Raw genomic sequence first — 22,965 nt, 5'->3', positions numbered from 1 at the left:
CCACCAGGGAAGTCCCCTGTTCTTAGTTTTCATTTTTCTGACTCACTGAGGGATTATATTGTTTTGTGTTTCATATTCTTGGGTGTTTATTTAAGGAGATTTATTTCAGTTTGGAGTGCTAGAAGGGTTTTTTGCTTTGTTTATCTTTTGGGGTAAGAATTGTCATCATCTTTTGCTCACATTTCTTTGTGAGACTCGTCTGTTGTGTTGGGAGTAGTTGGTGCTCCCGTGTGTTTTCATTGAGATGTAGCATTCTGTCACGTGAGGACAGCCCACTGCTTTACCTGTCTCCTGCAGGTGGATGTTAGGTGGATCCCACTTTGTGGCTATTACAAGTTGTGCTGCTGGAAACATCCTTGTACTCTTCTTGGTGAATGTCTTCCTCTGCTTTTAAAGTTTCTGTTCCTTTTCATGCTTATGTGGCTTTTCCAGTCACATAAGCTTATTCCGCCTGGAAGGAGGGCCAGTTCCTTAAAGTCCACCCTGCCGTCCCCCCATCCCTGCCCGGTGTTGGCAAGTGCACAGAAGAACCGTCAGTAAGACCACGGGTTTAGTGGGACAGTTTACTTTCCTGCTGCTGTATAACTGGGCAGACTACTCCACTCTGGAGCTTCCCTGTTGTTGTCTGTAAAATACAGTTTTGGCGTACGTGGTGCTTTGTTGGTCTGTAGCTGTTCTACCCCAGTTGCTCAGGCGTCTCTTCTCAGTGGTAACGGCCACCTTGACTCGCTTCACACTCTGTCCCTCTACCTCTTTTTATATCTCCTCCTGTTTCTTTGTAGCACTTGCCCCGTGGATTGTACTCAGGGATGCCAAGACCATGTGCATATCTGTGCATTTGCATGTTCATTTCCTGACACCCCAGCTGGTGTGAGGCTTCGTGAAGGCAGGGCAGCGCCGTACTGTTGTAGGCCCGGGCTCAAGAGCAGCGCCTGGCACGAGGCTGGTGCTCTGGAAGCATTGGTTCGCAGGCTGGGTGGGTGGGTGGGAACAGTAACGGTGTCTCAGCGTGTTAATGGGGGATTAACTGCTGTGCAGGAATGAGCGCTGGAATTAACTGCTGCTGCCATGCCCGACTGCATCATCACGGGGATGTTTTCTTGGATTGTTACAGCTGTCATGACTGATGCTAGCGTTTCCCCCGATGATCCGCTACCAGTTAAGGGCTTTGACCTACCTAATGTGTTGCATGGAAATGGTTAACTTACGTATTTATTTTACTAACAGAGACATTAAACCTGACAATGTCCTTTTGGATGTGAATGGTCATATCCGCCTGGCTGACTTTGGATCGTGTTTGAAGATGAATGATGATGGAACTGTAGGTATTTTTGTTGGAGATTTTCCATTTGGTTTTGGGGTTTGCTTGCAATTAGAAGGGGCTTATTTACATTTTCAATTTGAGATACAATTAAGAAACCAAGTTTATTCATGTAAATTAAGACGAATGCACTTAGGAGACAGTTGAAATTTTCTATTAAGTTTAAAACATCTTTGTTTTTTATGTTTACAAAAATAATACGTATGCCTTCTAAAAGGGGGGTTGTCAGGTTTCCTCAGATCCCTAGGGAGCTAAAAGTGTGCCAGCACAGCAGTGAAAGAGAGGCAGCCCTTGGGTCCTTGCTTAAAATGCCTGCCAGGTGGACAGACCTTAACTGGGTGATGGTGCATTCTCGTTTCCGTCTGGGGTGGGACTTCCTGTCAGCCAGGGGTGTTGCAGATGTAGAAATGGGGGCCTTGATACCCCTGTTCCAAGGGCCAACGGACACTCCCTGCACAGCAGGAGGACCTCCCCGGAGGGGCCGTCGCCAGGAGGCTGGGCTTGGGCCTCAGCTGGACCAGCACGCTGGCTGAGTGGCCTCAAGTGGGGCTGCTGCACCTCACTCAGCTGCTTCCAGCCAGCGGCTTCCAGTGCGTTAGGGAGTCGTCTGCGTTCTCCCTTGCGGCCCTTGTCACAGTTTCAGTGTGAGGTGTTTGGGAGACTTTTCTTCTTTAGAATCTACACATATCATAAAGTCTAATGCAACTACTTCTCCAGAGGAGAGCAGACCCCCGCCCCGCTTCTTACTGTGAGTTTTCAAGCAGCAGTAAAAGAACCTGTAAAACTGGCTGTCCCCGAAGCCAGTCTTGTAACGACGGGAGCAGTGGCCTTGGTCTGAGCCGGAGCGTTGGTCACCTTTCTTACCTGCATGGCACTCCCGTCCCGGTGGCACTCACCCTGCGATAGCTCCCGACAGCTGTTGCCCTGCTGCCCGGTCAGAGCTCCTGAGGACTCCCCGCTGAGTCATTCAGATGGCTCTGGGACTGGCACCCAGGGAGAGCCTGGTCTTTGTGCAGACGGGCCTTCTGGGTTGTTGTCTCCATGTCCTGCCTGACCCTCAGGCCTGTGGACTCCACGTGCTCTGAGGCCGGTCTGTGACCTCTCAGCCTGCGCAGCCCCCTTGCCTTCTCCGGGATGGTTGCCACCTCACCAGTTGTAGCTCTCCGTAGAGGTGTTGCTACGTTCAGGTCCATTCCCAGTGCCCCATGTAGGGAGTGTCCAGGCACCCAGCTGGTCCCTGGACCTACTTCCAGACGTTCCTGTTTGGGGGCCAGAGGGTAGGGTGTGGTGAGCAGCCTGGACTTCCCCTGGGAGCATGTTAGAAATGCAGCGTCTTAGAATCTCTGTCTCACAGGTATATGGTGTCCCTGCGTGAAGGTCTGAGAAGGGCTGGGCTGATGCACATGGTCCTTGGACCGCACTTTGAGCCGCAGGGGAGGACGTGTGTCTTCAGTGCCATGTGGAGGCTTGGTGGGCATTTGGGCGTTGAAAGACCCAGCGTGCAAGAGTCCCGTGCATTCCGGACACTGCCTCTGCTCAGTGCCGTGGCAACACTTATTTGCGTTGAGTTTTGAGTCCTTAGGTTTCAAATCATGACCAGGTGCAAGTCCTATTCCGTGACGGTCTCATCACCCGCTGTCCCTGTTTCAGAGAAGATAATTAGGGGTTTGCAAGGAGAGCTGCCCTGGGCCCCCACCAACCGCCCTCTCCCCTAAGGTGCAGTCCTCTGTGGCCGTGGGCACCCCTGACTACATCTCCCCGGAGATCCTGCAGGCGATGGAGGACGGCATGGGCAAGTACGGCCCCGAGTGCGACTGGTGGTCTCTAGGTGTCTGCATGTACGAGATGCTTTACGGAGAAACACCGTTTTATGCAGAATCCCTTGTGGAGACCTATGGAAAGATCATGAACCATGAAGTAAGCTGTTGCATTTCCACACCCTGTTTGTTCTAGTCCCCGAGGCACAGGCCCCAAGGCAAGGAAGGCAGCCTGAGGGGGGGGGGGTCACTGGGGAAGAGGGACGGGGTGGAGTAGGCTGGGCAGCCAGACGGGAGTCTGCACAGGCTGCTGACACAGAAGGCTGGGTGGGAGGGGAGGTTCCAAGGATGCTCCTGTTTCCTGGCGGAGGGTGACGGGTTCATCAGGCCAGGATCGCTGCAGGAGAAGCAGGCTTCGGTAGGAAAACGCAGGTACCCGCGGTGCCGTGTGGGGTGGGAATTGCCAGAGAGGGTGGCCCACTGACCACTTTGACCTGTGCGTCTGGATCCACCGGATGCCAGCTCAGACTCTCAAACCTGTTTGCCCAGAAGTCAGTTGTCATGAACAGATCACACATCTCAACATAGTAGCGTTCTTGATCCTATTTCTTTTCCTCTTATTTTTCCCCTTTCCTTTTCCCACCTGTTCATTTCTCACTTCAACATTGCTTTCTTCTGTTTCCTTCGTTTTTCTGTTTATTATTTCTTCTTCCATCTAATGTTTTTGTCATCTGTATTTTTTCTTAACACTCCTTATCAAATGTCTTTCTAATGCCAGTTTCATCCTTTCTGCCTGTTTGCTTACAGCATTCTTTTTTTCCCCACCTGCTCAGTCATTCACACACCCCAGCAAGGTTCCCACTTGTCTGCCATCTGTCCTGCAGCCCTGTCTCCCTTTATTTGCTCAAATAGGGAGCAGATTAACACGAAAGTGGTAAAGGGTCTTCTGTTTAAATCAAAGCAAGCTATACTGTTTTTTAAAAAAACACTTTTCCCAAAGTAGAAATAATTTTTTATTTATAAATTAATATATACTTACTATAAAAACTTCAGACATGCAAAAGTGCATGCAGTAAATAGATGGTGGAAAACACCCCATATACTTCTCAGCGAGACCTGCTGTTTCCAAGCGCCTGCCGCCTGTGGGGCCTGGCCTAGTGGTCTCTTTGTTCTTTTATTCAGTCTCCACCGCAGCCCTGGACAGCAGGGGCGGCTCAGTGCTCAGGCCCACTGTGCCATGGTGGTATGTGGCCTTGTGGACTTAAGCTGGCGTGGGGGGTTGGCATTTAGATAAATGGCATCACATCGCATATGGCCGGGGTTTTGGTCATCTTTCTGCTCAGCCCGTGGAGGTGGACCTTACTCTCTGTGTATGTGTGCACCACATCTTGTTTTAACAAGTCCCTTTTTGATGAGCATTTAGGTACTTTTCAGTTTTCTGGGTCAGAATAGAATGGCATCATGAACATGTTATGTTTTCTCTTTGGGACCGTTTCTCTAGACCAAATTTTTGGAAGTGGAACTGCCACAGCTGTTGGCAAAATGCGTTCTGAAAGGCTGTGCCAGTTTCTCTCCCACCCACAGCCTGTTGTCAGCATTCTTTGCCACCTTGATAGGTGAAAATTTATCACTGTTTTAATTTATGTGCAATGTGGTAACAAGTCTGCCATGAGGAAAACCAGCAAGACTTATGATTTTTATGTTTGCCTTTCTGGAATTCGGCTTCATTAGCTTTGGTTGCACTTAGTTACCATGAAAAAAAAAGTGACTGTTGCTTTGGAGCTGTTGTTTCTACTCTGTTCCCTGTGATGTCTGTGCACCTTAGATTTTTCTGAGTGTTTTCATCACGTGTCCCCTGATTTGCCCCCTTCCCCCTCCAGGAGCGGTTTCAGTTCCCATCCCACGTCACAGACGTGTCCGAGGAGGCGAAAGACCTCATCCAGAGGCTGATCTGCAGCAGGGAGCGCCGGCTGGGACAGAACGGGGTGGAGGACTTCAAGAAGCACGCGTTTTTCCAAGGACTGAACTGGGAAAATATACGAAACCTGGAAGCCCCTTACATCCCGGATGTGAGCAGTCCTTCCGACACGTCCAACTTTGACGTGGATGACGATGTGCTGAGGAACGCTGTAAGTGCGGCGGCCGTCCCTGTGTCGCACCCCAGGGGGTCTGCAGCGCACAGGGTCGCTCGCCTTGGAGGTGGCGAATCTTAGAACTGTGCTGGGCTCCAGAAGTTTTGGCAGTTGTCTCAAGAAAATGTACCTTTTATCCCAGCCTACGGCTTGGTCCTTAACATCCCGTTTTTAAAATGATGGGTTACTCAATTTGAGTAAAATGGAGTTATTAAATAGCTGTTTTGTTTTAGAATTCATCAGAATTACTTTTATCTTCATGGCTTTGTACCTTTGCGAAGCAGCGTCAGGTACGTTATCACATTAGAACGTCACTTCCGTTGTCACCACTGCCAGGAGCCCGCCTGCGGCCCCACAGGTAGTACGTGGGCCTCAGGGTTTCCGGTACTTCTCACTGACCCTGTGCGTGAGGACGTCCGGACTTCCTGCCATCACGTGTGTTCAGCGTGTGCGTGAATGTTTCCTTATGCCTCGGGAAGTCAGGAGTGACCGTGGTGATGGGCCGATTTTGAGTTGCTGATGTTTCAGGTCGTGGGTTTTTCAAGTTGGGATGTGGCCCTGGGACCCGTCTGGTGTCTGACCTTTTCTGTCAGGGCCTCTGATGCACTTGTCAGTATACCTTTGGCCCCCAGAGAGTTTTGCTCGTATGCTGTAAAACTATTTTGGCGTCATCAAACTCAGCCTTATTAGTCTATACGTGTGTCTTTGGGGATAGAGAAACTGAGGTTTCAACCAAGTAAAAGAAAAATCTTGATTATCCCCTGCAGACTTTTTCTTAGTAAAATAAGAGCTGACGTTTAGATGATGTGAGAAAAGCATTATCATTGTTGAAAGGATTTTTCCTGGACTTCAGAGAAACTGTTTCCACACTGCAATTCTCCAGATAAATAACTTTGCTTTTATTTTTAATAGAGAAGGACCCGCATATTGAAAAATAGAGTTGTAGTAAACCTGTCTAAAATAGTCCACCTTTGGGTTCCAAACCCTGCTTCTGCCTTGGCCTCTGTTTCAGGCCAAGAACCCAGAGCCCAAGCGCCTGCCCCGGGTCCCCCACTCCTCCCTGCCCAGGGTCACGGTGAGTGGGGATCTTGCCGCTTTAGAAGGTTCACAGTCAGCAGCCTGATCCAAGTTGGACCCGTGCCGTTATGATCATCAGAAGCAGTGGGTTTATCCCCTTAACTGCGCCACGCTTTGGCCCCTGCCAGGAGCGGGAAGTGGACCTGCCGGTACCCGGCCCCATGCAGGTGGCACCATGGAGGCAACATTCCAGAAGCGCCCTCCGTTCTCCCCGCTGCACTCTTGAGTTCATCCTGGGGTAATACTTTTTCTCCCTTGTTTGCCATTTGTTTGAACGTAATTTCGTTTATGTTGTGTGTGTTCTTGCGCAGGAAATATTACCTCCTGGTTCTCATACGGGCTTTTCTGGATTACATTTGCCATTCATCGGTTTTACATTCACCACGGAAAGGTATGTCAGCATTTATCGCTCAGCAGCAGAGCAGGAGCCTTCCCACCCGGGGGGGCGGGGGTGAGCAGACCGAGCGCTGAGAGGGCTGTGCTTACGGGAGCGCCGGATGGCTTTGTCCTTTAAAAGTGCACACCTGGTGCTGCACGTGATGCCATGTATAGCGGGGTCGGCAGACTTTCTCCATAAAGGGCCTGGTAGCACATACTTTAGGCTTTGAGATCTCTGCTGTATACTTTTCTTTTTAACAACCCATTAAAAACGTAAAAACCATTTTCAACTTATGGGAGGTACAAAAGCAGGCTCGAGAGGATTTGGCCCTCGGGCCATAGTTTGCTGGCGCCTGATCTCTGTAGGCCATCGGCACTGGCAGGATTTGTGCCGATGGGACATCAGTGGCTGCAGTTAGTGGCACGGTGTCCATTCACGCCCGGCTGAGCGCCATCTTCATCAGGGCTCCCACTCGCTTTTGCAGGGCTCTTAGCCACGGCCCTGTCGCTCCCATGGGTGGGGCTGCAGCACAGTCCCCGCCAGAGCTGAGAGCATGAGCCCCACATGTGGCTCCAGCCCTGGGAGCCCCGGCTGGTGTTTGTCTGCGTCGGCCTCTGTCTCGAATGGGCCTCTGGCAGACTTGCGTTGCCGGAGACGCTCTAACTTGCTTTTAAAAGGAAACTGGGCCAAGAAGAGAGGGGTTAGGAAGAAAGGCGGGTAAAATAAAACAAATGGAGCTGCCACGGTGCCTGAAGTGATACAGATTCCTTGCAGAAGAGGGTTACTTGTGCTCAAGCTTGTAGAAACTCTCTTTAGGTGTGGATGCCGGAGTTAAACAGCACGTAAGCCAAAGTTATGGCACATGCCTTCCAGCCAAGAAGGAGGCGTTCCAGGGTGTGCTGGGCGTATTGATCTATTAGCCCCTCTGCAGAGGCGCTAGACCTTCCCACTGCATTCAGTTCACTGGGTGCTTATCACACCTGTGGATCCCAGCCCCGTTCCCGCGACCGAGGCTCAGGTGTGTTGGGTTGGGTCCAGGGACCTCCTCCTGGAACGGACCCCGGACCCCGGCAGTGCCAGCCGGCACAGCACCCTCGGGCCACCTTTGAGAAACACCAGCCAGCCCCTCCTGTGAGTGTGTGTGTGCTTGCGTGTGCACGGTGGGTGCCTCGCTGCATGCATTGTAGGACTCAGAAACGTCCCTGACATCACTGTCACGTTAAATGCAAGAGGAACTAAGTAACCTGTCTCCGAGTTAAGCTCTGATGGAGAGAACCATCCTTGGCCTTAGTCTGTGCGTTGTGAGTCGGCTGGTCATTGGTGAGGAGCTTATCTGTGCTGGTGAGAGTGCTGGAATTGAAGGAACCTTACAGGGTGTTCAGTCTTCGGGGGAAGATGAGCCCCGGAGGGTCGAAGGAACCGTCTCCAGTCATTGTGGAGCCAGCGTGCCCTCGCCGACTCACTTTGCCGCAGGCCTCCAGGGTGAGCGTCCTGGGAAGCCTCTGCCTGAGCCCAGCCAGGCCCCACCAGCCCAGCTCCTCATGCAGAAGGCCTTCTCTTTTCAGTGTCTGGTTGAGTGGACGCGATGATTTAGAAGTTGTGCTCTGTAATAACACAGCATTGTAAATCAACAGTACTTCAACAAGAAAGAAAGAAATTAACGTCCCCTCCCCTGCAGAGGCAATGTCTCTGACCAGCTCTGAGGGCGTCCCTCTTCGCTGCCCGTTGTCACCCAGTCATTTGCAGGAAGGAAGACTCTTGTCTAATTTTGGCTCCATAAACAATAAAGTCTTTTCACAAGTGTTTTTGTTTGCCAATTTAAAAAGGCTTATCTTTTACCCCAGGAAGTTTTTAAATGCTAATGGAATCACTGTAAATTCTCAGTAGATCAGAAAACCCTGTTGCTTTATTTGCAGCTGTTTTTCTGACCGGGGCTCTCTGAAGAGCATAATGCAGTCCAGTACGTTAACCAAAGACGAGGGTGTGCAGCGGGATTTGGAGAACAGCCTGCAGGTTGAAGCCTATGAGAGGAGGATCCGGAGGCTGGAACAGGAGAGGCTGGAGCTGAGCAGGAAGCTGCAGGGTGAGTGGCAGCGGGGCCTCTGCAGTGGGGTCTGCTTGCCGCTGCCGTGGGCCTGCACTCATGTGTGTCTCTTCCCCAGAGTCCACCCAGACCGTCCAGTCCCTCCACGGCTCGGCCCGGGCCCTGGGCAGTTCAGCCCGGGATAAAGAGATCAAAAAGCTGAACGAAGAAATCGAACGTTTGAAGAACAAAATAGCAGGTAAGTGTTCTAAAGTCAAACTGCTTAGTCTCTATTCTTGGGCATTCGTCTCTGCCAAGAAAATTTTCAGAGTCCTTTTCATTGGATGGAAAAGCAGGAAAAAATAAAGTTAAACTTTAGGAAAGAGTTCTGGTGTTTTGCCAGCTTATTTAAAATCATTTCTCCAACTTGCTTAACTCTAATACTATAATGTTATAGTTACAGCTAGAATCAGTTCTTAATATTTTATGCATAAACTCTCAGAATATTTTGCATTTCTCTCTCTTAATTCTCCTCTTTGTCACTCTGAGACAGAATTGCCCTAACTTTCCTTTCTGAAGCTTCCCTCAGTGGCTGTACTCACTTTCCAGTGTTTTAGATGCTGGTTCTATTGTCACGAGAGTGTGTGTTTTGTGGTTCCTCGGTTATCAGAGCTTCCTGAAGACTCAAGTCACCTTTAAGTCTTAACCCTTTACCTGACACATGGGTTGCTGCTGCACTTGACTCTCATCTCAAATCAAACCCGAGTCAGTTGCCTTCTCTCTGTTTCCTATCTGGGACCCACTATCCCGATCCAGAAAAGGGCTTCCATTGAGTCCATTACTTACTAAAACCCTCCTGCACCACTCGGCTGCACTGTGCTGGCACACACAGGGAGCAAGGGCGAGACAGAGAGGCGCATGCCGCCCTGGGGCTCACGGTCCCAGGGAAGGGTGCGTAGACAGAGGGGCAGAGCCAAGTCTGCTGGGTCTGCTCAGGTGTGCAGGCGGCCATGTGTGTGCCTGAGAGAGAATGTCAAAAAAGCCTCGAGGGCATTTGGGATTATTAAATAATTCCCTGTTCAGTAAGTCAGATCACAAAGAGCGTTGGGATTATTAAATAATTCCCCGTCAGTAGGTCAGATCACAAAGTTTTGCATGTAAGGGAATATGCTTTCTTTTCTCTTTTGCTCAGATTCAAATAGGCTCGAGCGACAGCTTGAGGACACGGTGACTCTTCGCCAGGAGCACGAGGATTCCACGCATCGACTGAAAGGCCTGGAGAAGCAGTACCGCCTGGTGCGGCAGGAAAAGGAGGATTTCCACAAGGTAGTCAAGAGGCCTCGTTTGTGTGAGAGAGGCTTACGTGATCTTGCAGAGTGTGAGGTTGAGTCCGTGCGTATGTTCGAGGATGTCCAGGCCCCTCGCCTGTGTGCAGATCCTGGCCCCTGCTGCCGAGGCTCACACGGAGCCAAACTGGCGCCCGGTTACCGTGGGGCCAATCGTGGTCGCGGGTGCTCTTCAGCGCCGTGGCTACACGGGCGCACTTTCCGGTCGTCGTCTTTAACCTCGGACACGGGCCTGCTGAGCGGGCGGTATCCCCGTGTGAGGGCTGAGGGTTTTTCCTGCGCTGACCCAGCTGGCTTAGGGCGCGTGTCTTCACCCCAGCCAGAGCCCCTGTCCTTCCTGCCCGGCCTGCAGCTCTGGCAAGGCTTTGCGAAAGAGGCCATAGCTCCTTCATGACATTGATTTTCAGTGAGACACGTCCAGCTGTGTTCAGACAGCAGTATGTTCACACCGGTGAGGACCGTGTTTCCTAAGGTACACTCGGTTGTTGACCCTGTGGTTGGGGTCTGTTTTCTGAATCGAGCAGGATTTCCGTTCCCCGTGGTATCGTACCACCTGCAGGGCTTCGTCTCAGAGGCGCAGGTGGGCTGGAGAAACTTGCAGCGGGCGGGTCCACAGGGGCCTCTCCTCCCTGTGGCGGGAGCTGCCCTGCCAGCCTGCTCAGATCCTGCTGCTTCCAGCCGCAGGCCAGCAGGTGCCACGGTGACCAAGCAGCCCAGTTGTCAAGGGATCGGCTGCAGGGAGCAGATTGTTTTTATACGGTTCTTTACTTTGATTGAAATCTTAAGCACTTTTGTATATAATGTGCTCTTTTCTGATCTGCTGGGTTTAAGTAAGCAGATTGGCGACCAGATTCGTGCTTCAGCTACTTTGGTGATTGCGTGGATGACACAGGGGAGAGGTCGAAATTCCTGGGCCAGACTTGCCTCTGTGAGCAAGCTGCTCACATCATAGGAGGGTCTCACTGGTCTCAGGTGGGCTTCTTCAGGCTGCGCTGGGACAAACAAAGGGCTTTTTCCAGGAAGGTCAGTTCTCGGGGCTGTGGCTACAGCCTGTAACCAGATCTGCTGTCACTTTAACCCCTTAATACAGTGGAAGACAGCGCTTCTCGCCTTCCAGTCCAGTCCTTGTTAGGCAAACGTAAACCATCTGTAATTTAACTCTTTTGTGTTCAGCAATTGATGGAGGCTTCCGAGCGGTTGAAGTCCCAGGCCCGGGAACTGAAAGACGCCCACCAGCAGCGGAAGCTGGCCCTGCAGGAGTTCTCAGAGCTCAACGAGCGCATGGCCGAGCTCCGGTCCCAGAAGCAGAAGGTGTCCCGGCAGCTGCGGGACCGGGAGGAGGAGGTGGAGGCGGCCGTGCAGAAGATGGATGCGCTGAGGCAGGAGGCCCGCAGGGCCGACAAGAGCAGGAAGGAGGTAGCTTCTCGGGGCTTCAGGGGACGCTGGTGGGGCGCCTGGGTGATCCCAGTAAAACAGCTTTGGGGGCTCAGGCTGCGTCACGTAAATCACTTGAAGGTACAGTGGATCCTAAACTTCACGTGAGGCCAAGTAGCCGCTTTGCTAAGCGTCTGTTTTGTAGCTCTCCGTCCTTGTTCCCTATTTGGGAAGTTATTAAAAGAAGTTCCTGTAGTACTAAAATTTTAAAGCAGAATAGAGGGTATTCACGAACAAGAAATACCATAGAAACACGTCATGATGTGATGCACCATGGCTTCAGGAGACACGAAGGCTTCTAGGTGCGCAGGGCCGCTGCCCCAGAGCAGCGGCCCTGAGACTGGCTTCGGGATCCTTGACACTCAAAAATCACTGAGGGCCCCGAAGGGCTTTTGTTTGTGTGGTTATAGGTCTTAGTGTTCACCACGTTAGAAATTAAAACCGAAAAAATGTTCAGTATAACAACAGACTCATTACATGTTAACATAAATAACATTTTTATGAAAAGTGACCAGTTTTTTAAAATATAGTGAGAAGTGTGGCATTTTTAACATGCTTATGCCTTTCTTTAATGTCTGCCTTAATAGAAAACACCCGGGTTCTCATATCTGTTTCTCCATTGTCTGGAGTGATACGCTTTTTTGTATAATGTACGTGAAGAAAGCCCAGCTCCTAAGGTAGGGACTTAGAAGGGGAAGGGCCTTGCAGACCCTAAAAGGGCCTCAGGACCCCACTTTGAACTGCTGCCCGAGATGATTTCAAACGTTCTGCTACCAACAGGCAACATACGGCCCACAACCCTTCCTTTAACATTCTGTTGGGTTTACTCGGTAAACTGAGTGGGAGGGTAAACTGAGTGGGAGGCGCAGAGCATGTGCTCCTGTTCCTTTCATGTCCAGGGCTCTTTGTCCTTCGGCCTCAGAATGCCTATTTGTTTTCTTCTTAGACAGTTGATTTTGCAACCCCAGTACATTTGTAGCTCTAGCCAACTGTAACTCTTTGTAGTGAACCCCTAATTAAGCATGACCATTCCAGTTCTGGGTGAAATGATAACTGTGTCTGGGGTTTGCTTTAAAATGATTGGGGAGTAGCCATGCAGCTGAAGCAGGCCCAGGGTGCTACCTGTTGACGCCGGGTCATGGCACATGGGCTTCATTATACCACTCTATCTACTTTTGTGTATGTTTCAAGTCTTCCATTAAAAAAAAATGAATCTGGGACTTCCCTGGTGGCGCAGTGGTTAAGAATCCGCCCGCCAATGGAGGGGACACAGGTTCAAGCCCTGGCCTGGGAAGATCCCCCCACATGCCGCGGAGCAAATAAGCCCGTGCGCCACAACTACTGAGCCTGCGCTCTGGAGCCCGCGAGCCGCAACTGCTGAGCCCGCGAGCCGCAACTACTGAAGCCCGCACGCCTAGAGCCCGTGTTCCACAACAACAGAAGCCACCGCAATGAGAAGCCCACGCACTGCAACAAAGAGTAGCCCCTGCTCGCCACAACTAAAGAAAGCCCGCGGGCAGCAACGAAGACCCAACGCAGCCAAAAATAAATAAGTAAAATTAAAAAACAAACAAACAAACAAAAAAACCCCGAATCTATATCCTACAGTATTGGAGTATTTGTTTTCACAAACTGGTATCTTTTCTTGAAATATAGTTTCAAAGTATCAATTTAAATTAGAATTTAAACTTGTTTTATTACTAACCAGCCATTCCAGTTAAGTCCTGAAGTGTATTTCTCAGCCTTTACTTTGTGATCAAAATCTGATGAAGAGCGAAGAATTACAAGGTTTCGTTTGCTTAGAGTTCCTTCTGGGTAAAGGTCTAGCTGCCGCAGTGGAGCTGGTTTGTGTTGATAAAAAGCGCTGTTCTCCTTCCTTAGCTGGAAGCTCAGCTCGAGGACGCCGTGGCCGAGGCCTCCAAGGAGCGCAAGCTGCGTGAGCACAGCGAGAACTTCTCCAAGCAAATAGAAAGTGAGCTTGAAGCCCTCAAGGTAGTGCTCGGTGAGGTCTTTATTCTTACTGAGAGAGCAGACTCTTATCCTTAGCGGTTGCCAGGCGGGAGTCACCTTAAACGATGCGATTGTCGGGGCTCCAACAAGACCTGGCGTGGGGCGGGGGCGGCGGGGGGCCGGGAACGCGATGTAAAGCTTATGGGAGCTTCTCACCTTTAAAAACCGGGTTCCTTCGTTTCTTTCCTTGTGTAAATGTTTCCGGCAGTCTAGAGCCAGCCCTAGCAAACGGACGCCTCATGCTTTCTCTGTGTCTGGGGTTTCTAAATTCGATGGAGTCAGTTTCTATAAAAGCTTACAGCCCATGTCCTGCTGCTGACAGTGGAAGAGCCGGGCTGATGGCCTGGGGCCCTCGTCCAGGGCCAGAGGGCAGTGGGGTGGCTGGGGAGGGGCGGGGGAGGGCTGTAGTGGCTCCTCATGGGCTTGGCGAGACTTCAGACCCGGGACTCCACTTTCTGAGCCTGGGTTTCCTCATCTGTGAAATGCAGACGATGGGTCTTCTCTTGCCCTCACACCTGGCCCGTCCCCCCAGTACACATCCCCGAGGTGTCAGCTTCTCCCCGTCGTATTTGCTTCCACGGGCAACACCTTTTGCCCGGACTCGGCGGCCTGTGACTGCGTCTCCCTGTCCCTTTCTGTGCCCTTTGCAGTCTGCTCTCCACACAGCAGCTCGTTACAGCAAAGTCAAAGCTCGTCACGTTGCTAATGCCCTCTGATGGCTTCCCGCAGCGCTCGAATAACCCTGACCTCCTCCCTCGTGCCCCCCGATTCCTCCTGTTCTTCAGACACTTGCAACTTGTCCCCCCACTCCCCTCACTCAGTGCCTCTGCCCTGGCTGAGCCCCCGCCTCCCCCGTGATGAAGACCTTCCTAGCCTGATGGCTCACTTCCCACGTCACCACCCCGTGTGACCCTGTTAGCAGGAGGGTGCCTGGCACACGGTCAGCCCTCCAGAGAATATTGTTGCGTGAATGAACGGACAGCGTGAGGAGACCTTGAGAACCATTCGTGTCAGAGTGTGAGACGGGGCCTCTGGGTCTCAGGCAGATCTGGGCTCACCCCTCCCAGGGCAGACACACACACACACACACCCGCCCCCACCAAAGCCTGCCCTGCGGCTGTTAGAAGGGTCGGTGTCTGTCGGCAGGGCAGAGGAAGAAGCACTTGCAAGTGTCTGCCGTGGTCGGGGTGATGCCTGAGCCTCGAGGAGGGCGCAGAGATTTGTAATTTATTCCAACCTTTATCTTCAGATGAAGCAAGGAGGCCGTGGGCCAGGTGCCGCCTTAGAACATCAGCAGGAGATTTCCAAGATAAAATCTGAGCTTGAGAAGAAAGTCCTGTTTTATGAAGAGGAATTGGTGAGACGCGAGGCCTCCCACGTGCTGGAGGTGAAGAATGTGAAGAAAGAGGTGCACGACTCTGAAAGCCAGCAGCTGGCCCTGCAGAAGGAGGTCCTGGTGCTGAAGGACAAGTTAGAGAAGTCCAAACGTGAGCGGTGAGTCCTCACAGCCCCGCGGCGCGGAGGCCTCGGGCTGCGCCGGGCCCGGGGTGGAGCGTTGGCAAAGTCAGGAACCCCTAAAACCTCTCCCGCCTTCTCAGGCACAGTGAGATGGAGGAGGCCGTGGGCACAGTCAAAGACAAGTACGAACGAGAAAGGGCGATGCTGCTTGAGGAAAACAAGAAATTAACTGCAGAAAACGAAAAGGTGATTTAAAGGATCTGAACCGTCACTTTGTGGATGCCGTAATTTTTTCGTTCTTGAGTCTTAGAAGTTTGGTGTTTTAAGTATTTTAATTTTTAAGTGAAGTAATAATATGTTTGGTCTTTTAAGTGGGATGTTTTCATTTGGTTACAAGCTGCTAATTACCTGAAACCAGTAGCTCTAATCACCTCGATGTTAAGATTTGTATCGAAACGTGACTTAAGTTTGATATGATCAAAAAGTCCACATTGGAAACTTCGTTTGGGGAACCCTCATAACGATTAACGAAAACTTTCAAAATTCAAAAGGACTTGTAGTTGTCGTAATGCTCAGGATGCCCAGTAACGAGTTGTGTGTTACAATTGTTTAATTTCAGCTTTGTTCCTTTGTGGATAAACTCACAGCTCAGAACAGACAGCTGGAGGATGACCTGCAGGATCTGGCAGCCAAGAAGGAGTCGGTTGCCCACTGGGAAGCCCAGATCGCGGAAATCATTCAGTGGTACGTGCACGGCGAGCCCCGCGGTGCGGCCCAGCTGGCGCCCCCATCGTGGTTTCCCCAGCTGCCACCTCCTCCTTTACACCTCATGCTGCGTCTCTGAGGTCTAACCCTACAGATCTCGCCTGTTTCCCCCAAATCGGTACCGTCTGGGGGCAGCAGTTCTGTCCAGTGATCATGACATTGGACTGAAGGTGGAGAAACAGCACCACCAAGTCCCCGAGGGTGTGGGGTCGCGCCGGCCCCCACCCTGCATGTCCTGGCTGAAACGGAGGCAGAGCTTCTGGGAAGCACGGCTGCACGATGGCCCAGGAGCCCCAGAGAGCGAGCTGGGACTGGCCTCCCCTAACAGGGTGTGGGCTCGTCACGGGTGATGGGGGGTGACATGGCATTGGGCCACCGTGTCCTGAGGAGGGGTGGTGGGCGCCTCTGGCTCACGGGATGGCTGTTCCCCTCCAGGGTCAGCGACGAGAAGGATGCCCGGGGCTATCTTCAGGCCTTGGCTTCGAAGATGACGGAAGAACTCGAGGCGCTGAGGAGCTCCAGCCTGGGGTCAAGGACACTGGTAGGTCTGGGTCTGAAATGCGCACTTCTGTTGCTGGGGGATCATAGGTGGCTCCAAATGTGAACGTGCAGGTAATTCAGTGACGTGGGAGGCTTCTGTGTGGCTGGCATCTTGTCGGGCGTCAGGAGATCACAGATTACTTTGATACCATTCATTCATTTAGCAAATCACTGTTGAGTAGCAGGCTCTGTGGTGCAGTCTTAACTTAGCAGGATGGGATTCCGCCGTCGAGGAGGTTTGCTTTATTAGTGTGTAGGTCTGTCCGTCTGTCCAGCAGCCTGTGTGACTCTGAGCGCTGGGCTGGTGGTGCTGGTCCCCATGCAGCAGCTCGCGCCCCCTTCTCTCCTCCACCATTTACCCTTGTTAAAATACGCATGTGTGAGTTACTTTGTGAATAATTCACAAAGTCAGAGTAAAGGTGAAGAGGAACAAAACTTCATTAGGATTCTGGCTAGAATTAAACTTAGTGAACGCACAGTTTTATTCCATGTTTTCCTGGTTTGAAGGTATATTTACCAAGGTGGGGGGGCCAGTACTTTCGGGTGGACTGAACTGCTGGCCCCCATCCCACAGGGCCTGGAGCACGTGCGTCTTGTAGACGCTGAACCTCAGGAGTCCGTCTCTGATAGGTTGCAGCTCATCCTTGACCTCTCACTCTTCTTGCGCTTCCGTCACCAAAACACAATACATTTTTAATTTTGTTTTTATTTATTTATTTTTGGCTGTGTTGGGTCTTCGTTGCTGCGTGCGGCCTTTCTCTAGTTGAGGTGAGCAGGGGCTGCTCTTGGTTGTGGTGTGCGGGCTTCTCTTGTTGTGGAGCATGGGCTCTAGGCATGCGGGCTTCAGTAGTTGTGGCTCTAGAGCGCAGGCTCAGTAGTTGTGGCGCACGGGCTTAGTTGCTCCACGGCACGTGGGATCTTCCCGGACCAGGGCTCGAACCTGTGTCCCCTGCATCGGCAGGTGGATTCTTAACCACTGTGCCACCAGGAATGTCCAGAACACAATACTTTTGAAAACATGGACAGCTCTTAATTTTATTGAAAGAAAAACTACCACTGTGTTCTTTGCTCCATGATTGGAAAACATTTTCATTTTTACATTTATAAACACCAATTAGAATGAGTAGTACATTTTTTTGTTTCTATTTTTCTTTTCTTCCAGTCATGTTTACAAGTACACTGGCATTTATAAACTGCATTAAATAAAGTTTGGGCACAAACCTTATAAAAGATGAAAGAACACGTCCTTTTAGCAAAATGGGATTGTTGAGATTTTTTTTTTTAAATTTATTTATTAATTTTTGTCTGCGTTGGGTCTTCGTTGCTATGCGCGGGCTTTCTCTAGTTGGGGCGAGCGGAGGCTACTCTTCATTGTGGTGTGGTGGCTTCTCTTGTGGCAGAGCACGGGCTCTAGGCACACAGGCTTCAGTAGTTTTGGCATGTGGGCTCCAGTAGTTGTGGCTCGCAGGCTCTAGAGCACAGACTCAGTAGTTGTGGCGCACGGGCTTAGTTGCTCCACGGCATGTGGGATCTTCCCGGACCAGGGATTGAACCCGTGTCCCCTGCGTTGGCAGGCGGATTCTTAACCGCTGCACCATCAGGGAAGCCCCCGTTGAGATTCTTGTTGCAAAATACAGTGTGGATAGTTCTTCGTGTTGAAGGACTTACTGGATGAGAATGTCCTTAGAAGTGTATTGTCCTTAGAAGTGTGTTGTCTGTTCACTTATCCATTCTTGAGAAAGTTCCCCTAGGATGTGGTCCCCTGAGCCTTCTCTCAGCTTATCGGTCCCGCTGTCACCACTAGATGGAGCCCTGCCCGCTCCTCCGTACCCTCTTCTGCTTGTGAGCCATCTCTCTCACTCCGTTTTCTCCTCTTTCTTGTTATGGAGGAAAAATGAAGAATTCTTAACTGTATTCAGTGAAAGCCTTAAAAAAAAGTCTGCAAGATAATCTCTTCAGACTTCTCTTATGCTCTTGAAAGTCGGTGAGATACGTTAGGCAGCTCAATAAGGAAATGGAAGAATGCTGTCCTCAAGCTGGTTTATTTCACTGTGGCTTCAACCTTCTAGGTCATTACATCATTCTTCCTTTCTGTTATTATTTTAGTCTTTTATCATAGGTAGGAATAATTGATGAGTAATGACATAGTTACTAAGATGATGAAATAGCAAAACGTTTCAAGACGTAGGAAAAATAAGATAACTGTGATCCTAGAATGTAACTTAAATTTGTAAAACAGTGTAGTGGAGCCATGTAGAAATTACACTACAGGATCAGTTTTATTCTTAAAGAAAAAAAAACACCGTAAATTTTATTCTTTAGAAGACCTCTAAGAAAAAAGTCACAAAACTAAAATTGGATCCCATGGACTTTAACATCTGAGAGTTGATACTTAAATATAATAAAAGCTTAAGATTAAAAGAAGATGAATTACTTATTTGTTAGCATTAATTTTGTTAAACAAGTAAATAGCTTAAGAATGTATTTTTAACATTTGAACTGATCTCTACAGGATCCCCTTTGGAAAGTCCGCCGTAGTCAGAAGCTGGACATGTCTGCACGCCTGGAACTGCAGTCAGCTCTAGAGGCGGAGATCCGGGCCAAACAGCTCGTCCAGGAGGAGCTGAGGAAGGTCAAGGACATGAATCTCTCCTTTGAAAGGTGCCTGCGGGGCCTTGGGCCACCCGGGGGCGGGCACTTAGTCGGTGTTCCGTTAGACCTAGGTGCAAGGGTATGTGTGAGCACTTCACCTCCTGGGGGCTGTGCTTATTAGTGTTTTAAGGAAAAAATGAGAGCATGAGAGTCTGCAGTTTTGAAGTGTATGAATAGGGGTACTTGTCGTGCCTGCCCTGCCGCTTTCCCAGGCACCTGGATTAAACACCCTCCCCCCCGCCCCCCCAACATCTTGACACTCTCTGAGCCAGCACAGAGATGACCTGGGCTCTGGGCACTTAAAGCTGTTTATTTTTTATTTTAGCAAACTAAAGGATTCCGAAGCCAAGAACAGAGAATTATTAGAAGAAATGGAAATTTTGAAGAAGAAGATGGAAGAAAAGTTTAGAGCAGATACTGGTAAATTAGAATCAACGCGTCTGAATTTTTTTTTTTTTAATTTATTTTTGGCTGCATTGGGTCTTCGTTGCTGTGCACAGGCTTTTCTCTAGCTGCTGAGAGTGGGGGCTACTCTTCATTGCAGTGCGTGGGCTTCTCATCCCGGTGGCGTCTCATTGTGGCAGAGCACAATGGGCTTCAGTAGTTGTGGCTTGCAGCACGTGGCCTTCAGTAGTTGTGGCTCACGGGCTCTAGAGCGCAGGCTCAGTAGTTGTGGCGCACGGGCTTAGTTGCTCCACAGCATGTGGGATCTTCCCGGACCAGGGCTCGAACCTGTGTTCCCTGCATTGGCAGGTGGATTCTTAACCACTGCACCACCCAGGGAAGCCCCTGAATGATCTAAATATAAATCTTTTTTAATGAAATGGTTTTATTTTACATTTCATTTCTTTTAGGTTTAATAGTTTTTAGTTACATAAAGAAAGCACTTAGCATAATTCCAAAGTCCAAATTCTGAAGTAGAGTTTGTTCAAAGATGCCTTCTCCAAAGGTAGCCACAGTTTTTGGTTTATTCTTCCTTTGTTTCACCTTGAAAATATAAAGCAAGTACCTGTACCTGTATAATTAGACAGTTGTGTCCCCCATGACTTCACAAAGGCCTGCCCTGCTCTGTTCCGTGCTCAGGCGAGGCCACAGCCCTCAGCTGGTCCCGGACCCTTCGCCCAGCACAGCGCAGCACCCTGCTGGGTGTTGGGCTGTTCTGGTCTCTTGCTATCACAGAGTGCTGTGGTGAGTAGCCGTGTGCATATAGCGTTTCCTATTTCTGTCCGTGCATTTTGGGGATAGGTTTCCAGAAGTGGGATTGCCAGTCAAAGGTTAAGCATGCATACACTTAGCCTCAACAGTGCTGGATTCTGCTCCCATGCTCGTGCATTTGTGTCTCCGCCACAGTGCAGGCGAGCGTTCCTGCCCCAGAGCCTCGCCTACAAAGTGTGATCTTACTCTGAATGGGTGAGAAGTAGCACCACATTTGCATTTTTTCTTACTATGAGCCAGACTGCACACCTTTCCATGTGTTTGAGGGCTGTTTGTATTTCTTATTCTGGTGACTTATGTATCTGTGTTTTCTGCCCATTTTTTATAATTCAGGTTGTGGCTTTTTCTTAATTTTTAGAAGCTTTCTATATATTGAGGACTAGAACCTTTTGTTTGACAGAAGTTGCAAATATTTTTCCTAGTTTGTCTTCGTTTATGATGGTTTTTTGCTATTGTTGTTTTTGTCTTGCCAAGCGTAAGGTATTTTTATTGTTGTTTTTTTAATTTTTGTGTGTCAAATTTATCAGTTTTTTCCCTTTTTTGAGTTACAGGGCAGTACCCCCATGTCCCCAGTTGCTCAAGTAATTCGCCCATGTCTTCTTTTGACGCTTGCATAGTCTCACTTTTAACATTTAGATTACTGACTTATCTGGAATTTACTATGACGTACAGTTTGAGGGGCGGACCCCGTTTTATCTTTCTCCTGTGGCTGGTTAGTTGTCCAGTACCAGTTATTAAAAAGTTCCCCTCGCTACTGATTTCAGATGTGGGTCTTACCATAGCTGAGATTTCATTACCGTGGGCGCGGGGGCTCTTCCTGGATTTTCTCCCCTGCTCATTGTCCATGGGCAATGCCCCCACCCGATTCTAATTAGAGACGCTTCAATGAATCTGCTTTAGCATCTGGTAGGTCTCCTCCCCCCACCCGCCCCCTCATTTTTAGAGATTTCCGGATAGTCTTCCTCGGTTACTCTCTCAGATTTATCATTAACTGACAGAATTGATATCTCGGTGACCCTGAGTCTTTGCATCTTAAGTTTTTACCTTGACTAGTCCCGTTTTGTTCTCACAGGACTCAAGCTTCCAGATTTTCAGGATTCCATTTTTGAGTACTTCAACACTGCACCTCTTGCGCACGATCTGACGTTTAGAGTAAGTAATTATGTTTTTACAGTGACAGGTGAATTGATGAAAAGTTAGAAATCAGTTACTGCGATTTGACTGCCTGCAGGGCCGCGAACCCACAGTACATTGGCCCCGGGCAGTTTAGCTCAGCTGTGCCGATCCTGCAATTGACCAGGGGCTAAACGTGTACAGTTGGAAGCAGTTAGGGTGTTCGAGGCGTTCACAGAGAGGCCCCTCAAGTTAGGTGGAGGGTAAGAGAGTGCTTGGCATCTTCCGGGAGGAAGTCCACACCGGCCTCTGCCTGTGTGCTGAATATTTCAGGCAGTTTTTAAACCACAGGTTCTCACGGTGAAGAATGAGCCGGTCGTGTTCCCGTTTCAGTACGGTACAGCCTTGCCGGGGCGGAGGTGGGTGGCTTGCAAGAATAGTCCGGCCCGGGCCCCTGTTGCGGTCCTGGTGCTGGAGTTCATCGCCTCTGCTCAGGGAGACCCGCCCCGCACAGGAGGAACCCAGAGCAGCCCCTCCAGCTTCGGGAGTGGCTGCTGGTCTGAGTGGATCCCGCTTCCCTCCTCTTCAGCTGCGCATTCTTCACATCAGTCTGTGGAGGCAGGACGGTCTCTGCAAAACTTCAGGGATGGGCCCTTCCCAGCAGCCCCGTAAAGCAAGCCGCAACGGGAAACTAGTGAAAGGAAATGTCATTAATGGGACTTGTGATGTGTTTGCCGTTGCTTTTGTTTTCTAACTTTTTATTAGAAAATTTTAAACCTGCAGGAAAGTTGAAAGAATAGTACAGTGAACATACGTATCTCTCACCTGGCATGTTGCCGCACTTGCTTTCTCTCCCTCTCTCTCTCCACATGCACATGGACCTTTTTCCCCTGAGCTATTTGAGTGTGGGTTGCAGGCATCATGACCCCTAATACACTCAGTACTCCAGCGTTTCTTTCCTGAATTGAAGACGTTCCCCTGCGTATCCACAGCGGCGTCACCACGCGGGGATGGTTTGCACTGATGCCGCAGCGCACAGCTGCCTTCCCTCCAGCTCAGGAGCCAGAGCTCGTGTCTCCTTGGTCTCCTCTAATCTGGAGCCGTGCCGCTGTCCCCCCACCCCCCACTTCGTGTTTTATAGCATTGATCTTGTAGTGTCCAGACCAGTTCTCTTGTAGAAGGCCTCCACTCTTCCTCTCGATTCGATGTGGGTTGAACATCTTGATGTGAACTCTGCTCGGGAGATGGTGTGTTCTCCCCGTGAGCGGAGGCCAGTTTGCTCAGCACCGGGGGCGCTAAGCTTCTTGACCCTTAGGTGGAGGTGGTGTCTGCCAGACCAGACCCCACCCCGGGAAGGGCCCTGGGAGCAATCAGCGGTCACCATGGGTTAGCGGACGACCGTGATCCTTGCCTAGATCAGTTGTTAGGAAATCCAGGCGGATCTGTATTGCCCCCACCATTCTGGGCACACACCTGTTTACATTCACCTGTCAAGAGGGCTTTTTTAATCAAATTTGTGATGCTGCCTTTTCCCTGAAGTCCTCACTTTTTAAGAGGCAAACATGCAACCGTTCACAACCCGCGGTACGTGCAGAACCTGCCGCTGCTCAGTCTGGTGCCTCCTCCTGGCCCTGCACGGCCAGACACCGTCGTCGGGGCAGATACAGACTCCCGAGAAGCAAAGACTGGGGTTGTTAACTGGGGGGGGGGGGGGGGGGGGGGGGGGGGGGGGGGGGGGGGGGG

The 22,965-nt window shown here is 50.4% G+C and overlaps 1 protein-coding gene across 2 annotated transcripts in view; it reads left to right on the top strand.

Annotated features, from left to right (window-relative positions):
* The window catches only part of CDC42BPB (CDC42 binding protein kinase beta), a 113,262-nt gene that overhangs the window by 69,710 nt on the left and 20,587 nt on the right, over positions 1-22,965 (top strand). For both annotated transcript variants that reach the window (XR_003796040.1, XM_029239161.1), the window contains exons 6-21: positions 1,228-1,321; positions 3,038-3,238; positions 4,959-5,207; positions 6,599-6,678; positions 8,583-8,749; positions 8,829-8,948; positions 9,882-10,015; positions 11,209-11,451; positions 13,351-13,461; positions 14,729-14,973; positions 15,078-15,183; positions 15,557-15,681; positions 16,138-16,243; positions 18,755-18,903; positions 19,220-19,314; positions 21,182-21,261. Coding sequence is in view for 1 of the 2 variants with exons in the window: in XM_029239161.1 (XP_029094994.1) it covers positions 1,228-1,321; positions 3,038-3,238; positions 4,959-5,207; positions 6,599-6,678; positions 8,583-8,749; positions 8,829-8,948; positions 9,882-10,015; positions 11,209-11,451; positions 13,351-13,461; positions 14,729-14,973; positions 15,078-15,183; positions 15,557-15,681; positions 16,138-16,243; positions 18,755-18,903; positions 19,220-19,314; positions 21,182-21,261 (2,305 nt within the window). In the remaining variant the exon portion in view is untranslated. The remainder of the gene's footprint in view (positions 1-1,227; positions 1,322-3,037; positions 3,239-4,958; positions 5,208-6,598; positions 6,679-8,582; positions 8,750-8,828; positions 8,949-9,881; positions 10,016-11,208; positions 11,452-13,350; positions 13,462-14,728; positions 14,974-15,077; positions 15,184-15,556; positions 15,682-16,137; positions 16,244-18,754; positions 18,904-19,219; positions 19,315-21,181; positions 21,262-22,965) is intronic.

Source organism: Monodon monoceros, unplaced genomic scaffold (genome assembly GCF_005190385.1).
Source record: "Monodon monoceros isolate NGI ecotype Baffin Bay Population unplaced genomic scaffold, NGI_Narwhal_1 Super_Scaffold_21, whole genome shotgun sequence".
In the NCBI taxonomy this organism is placed as follows: domain Eukaryota; kingdom Metazoa; phylum Chordata; class Mammalia; order Artiodactyla; family Monodontidae; genus Monodon; species Monodon monoceros.
This window is presented reverse-complemented; position numbering and strand designations above follow the sequence as displayed.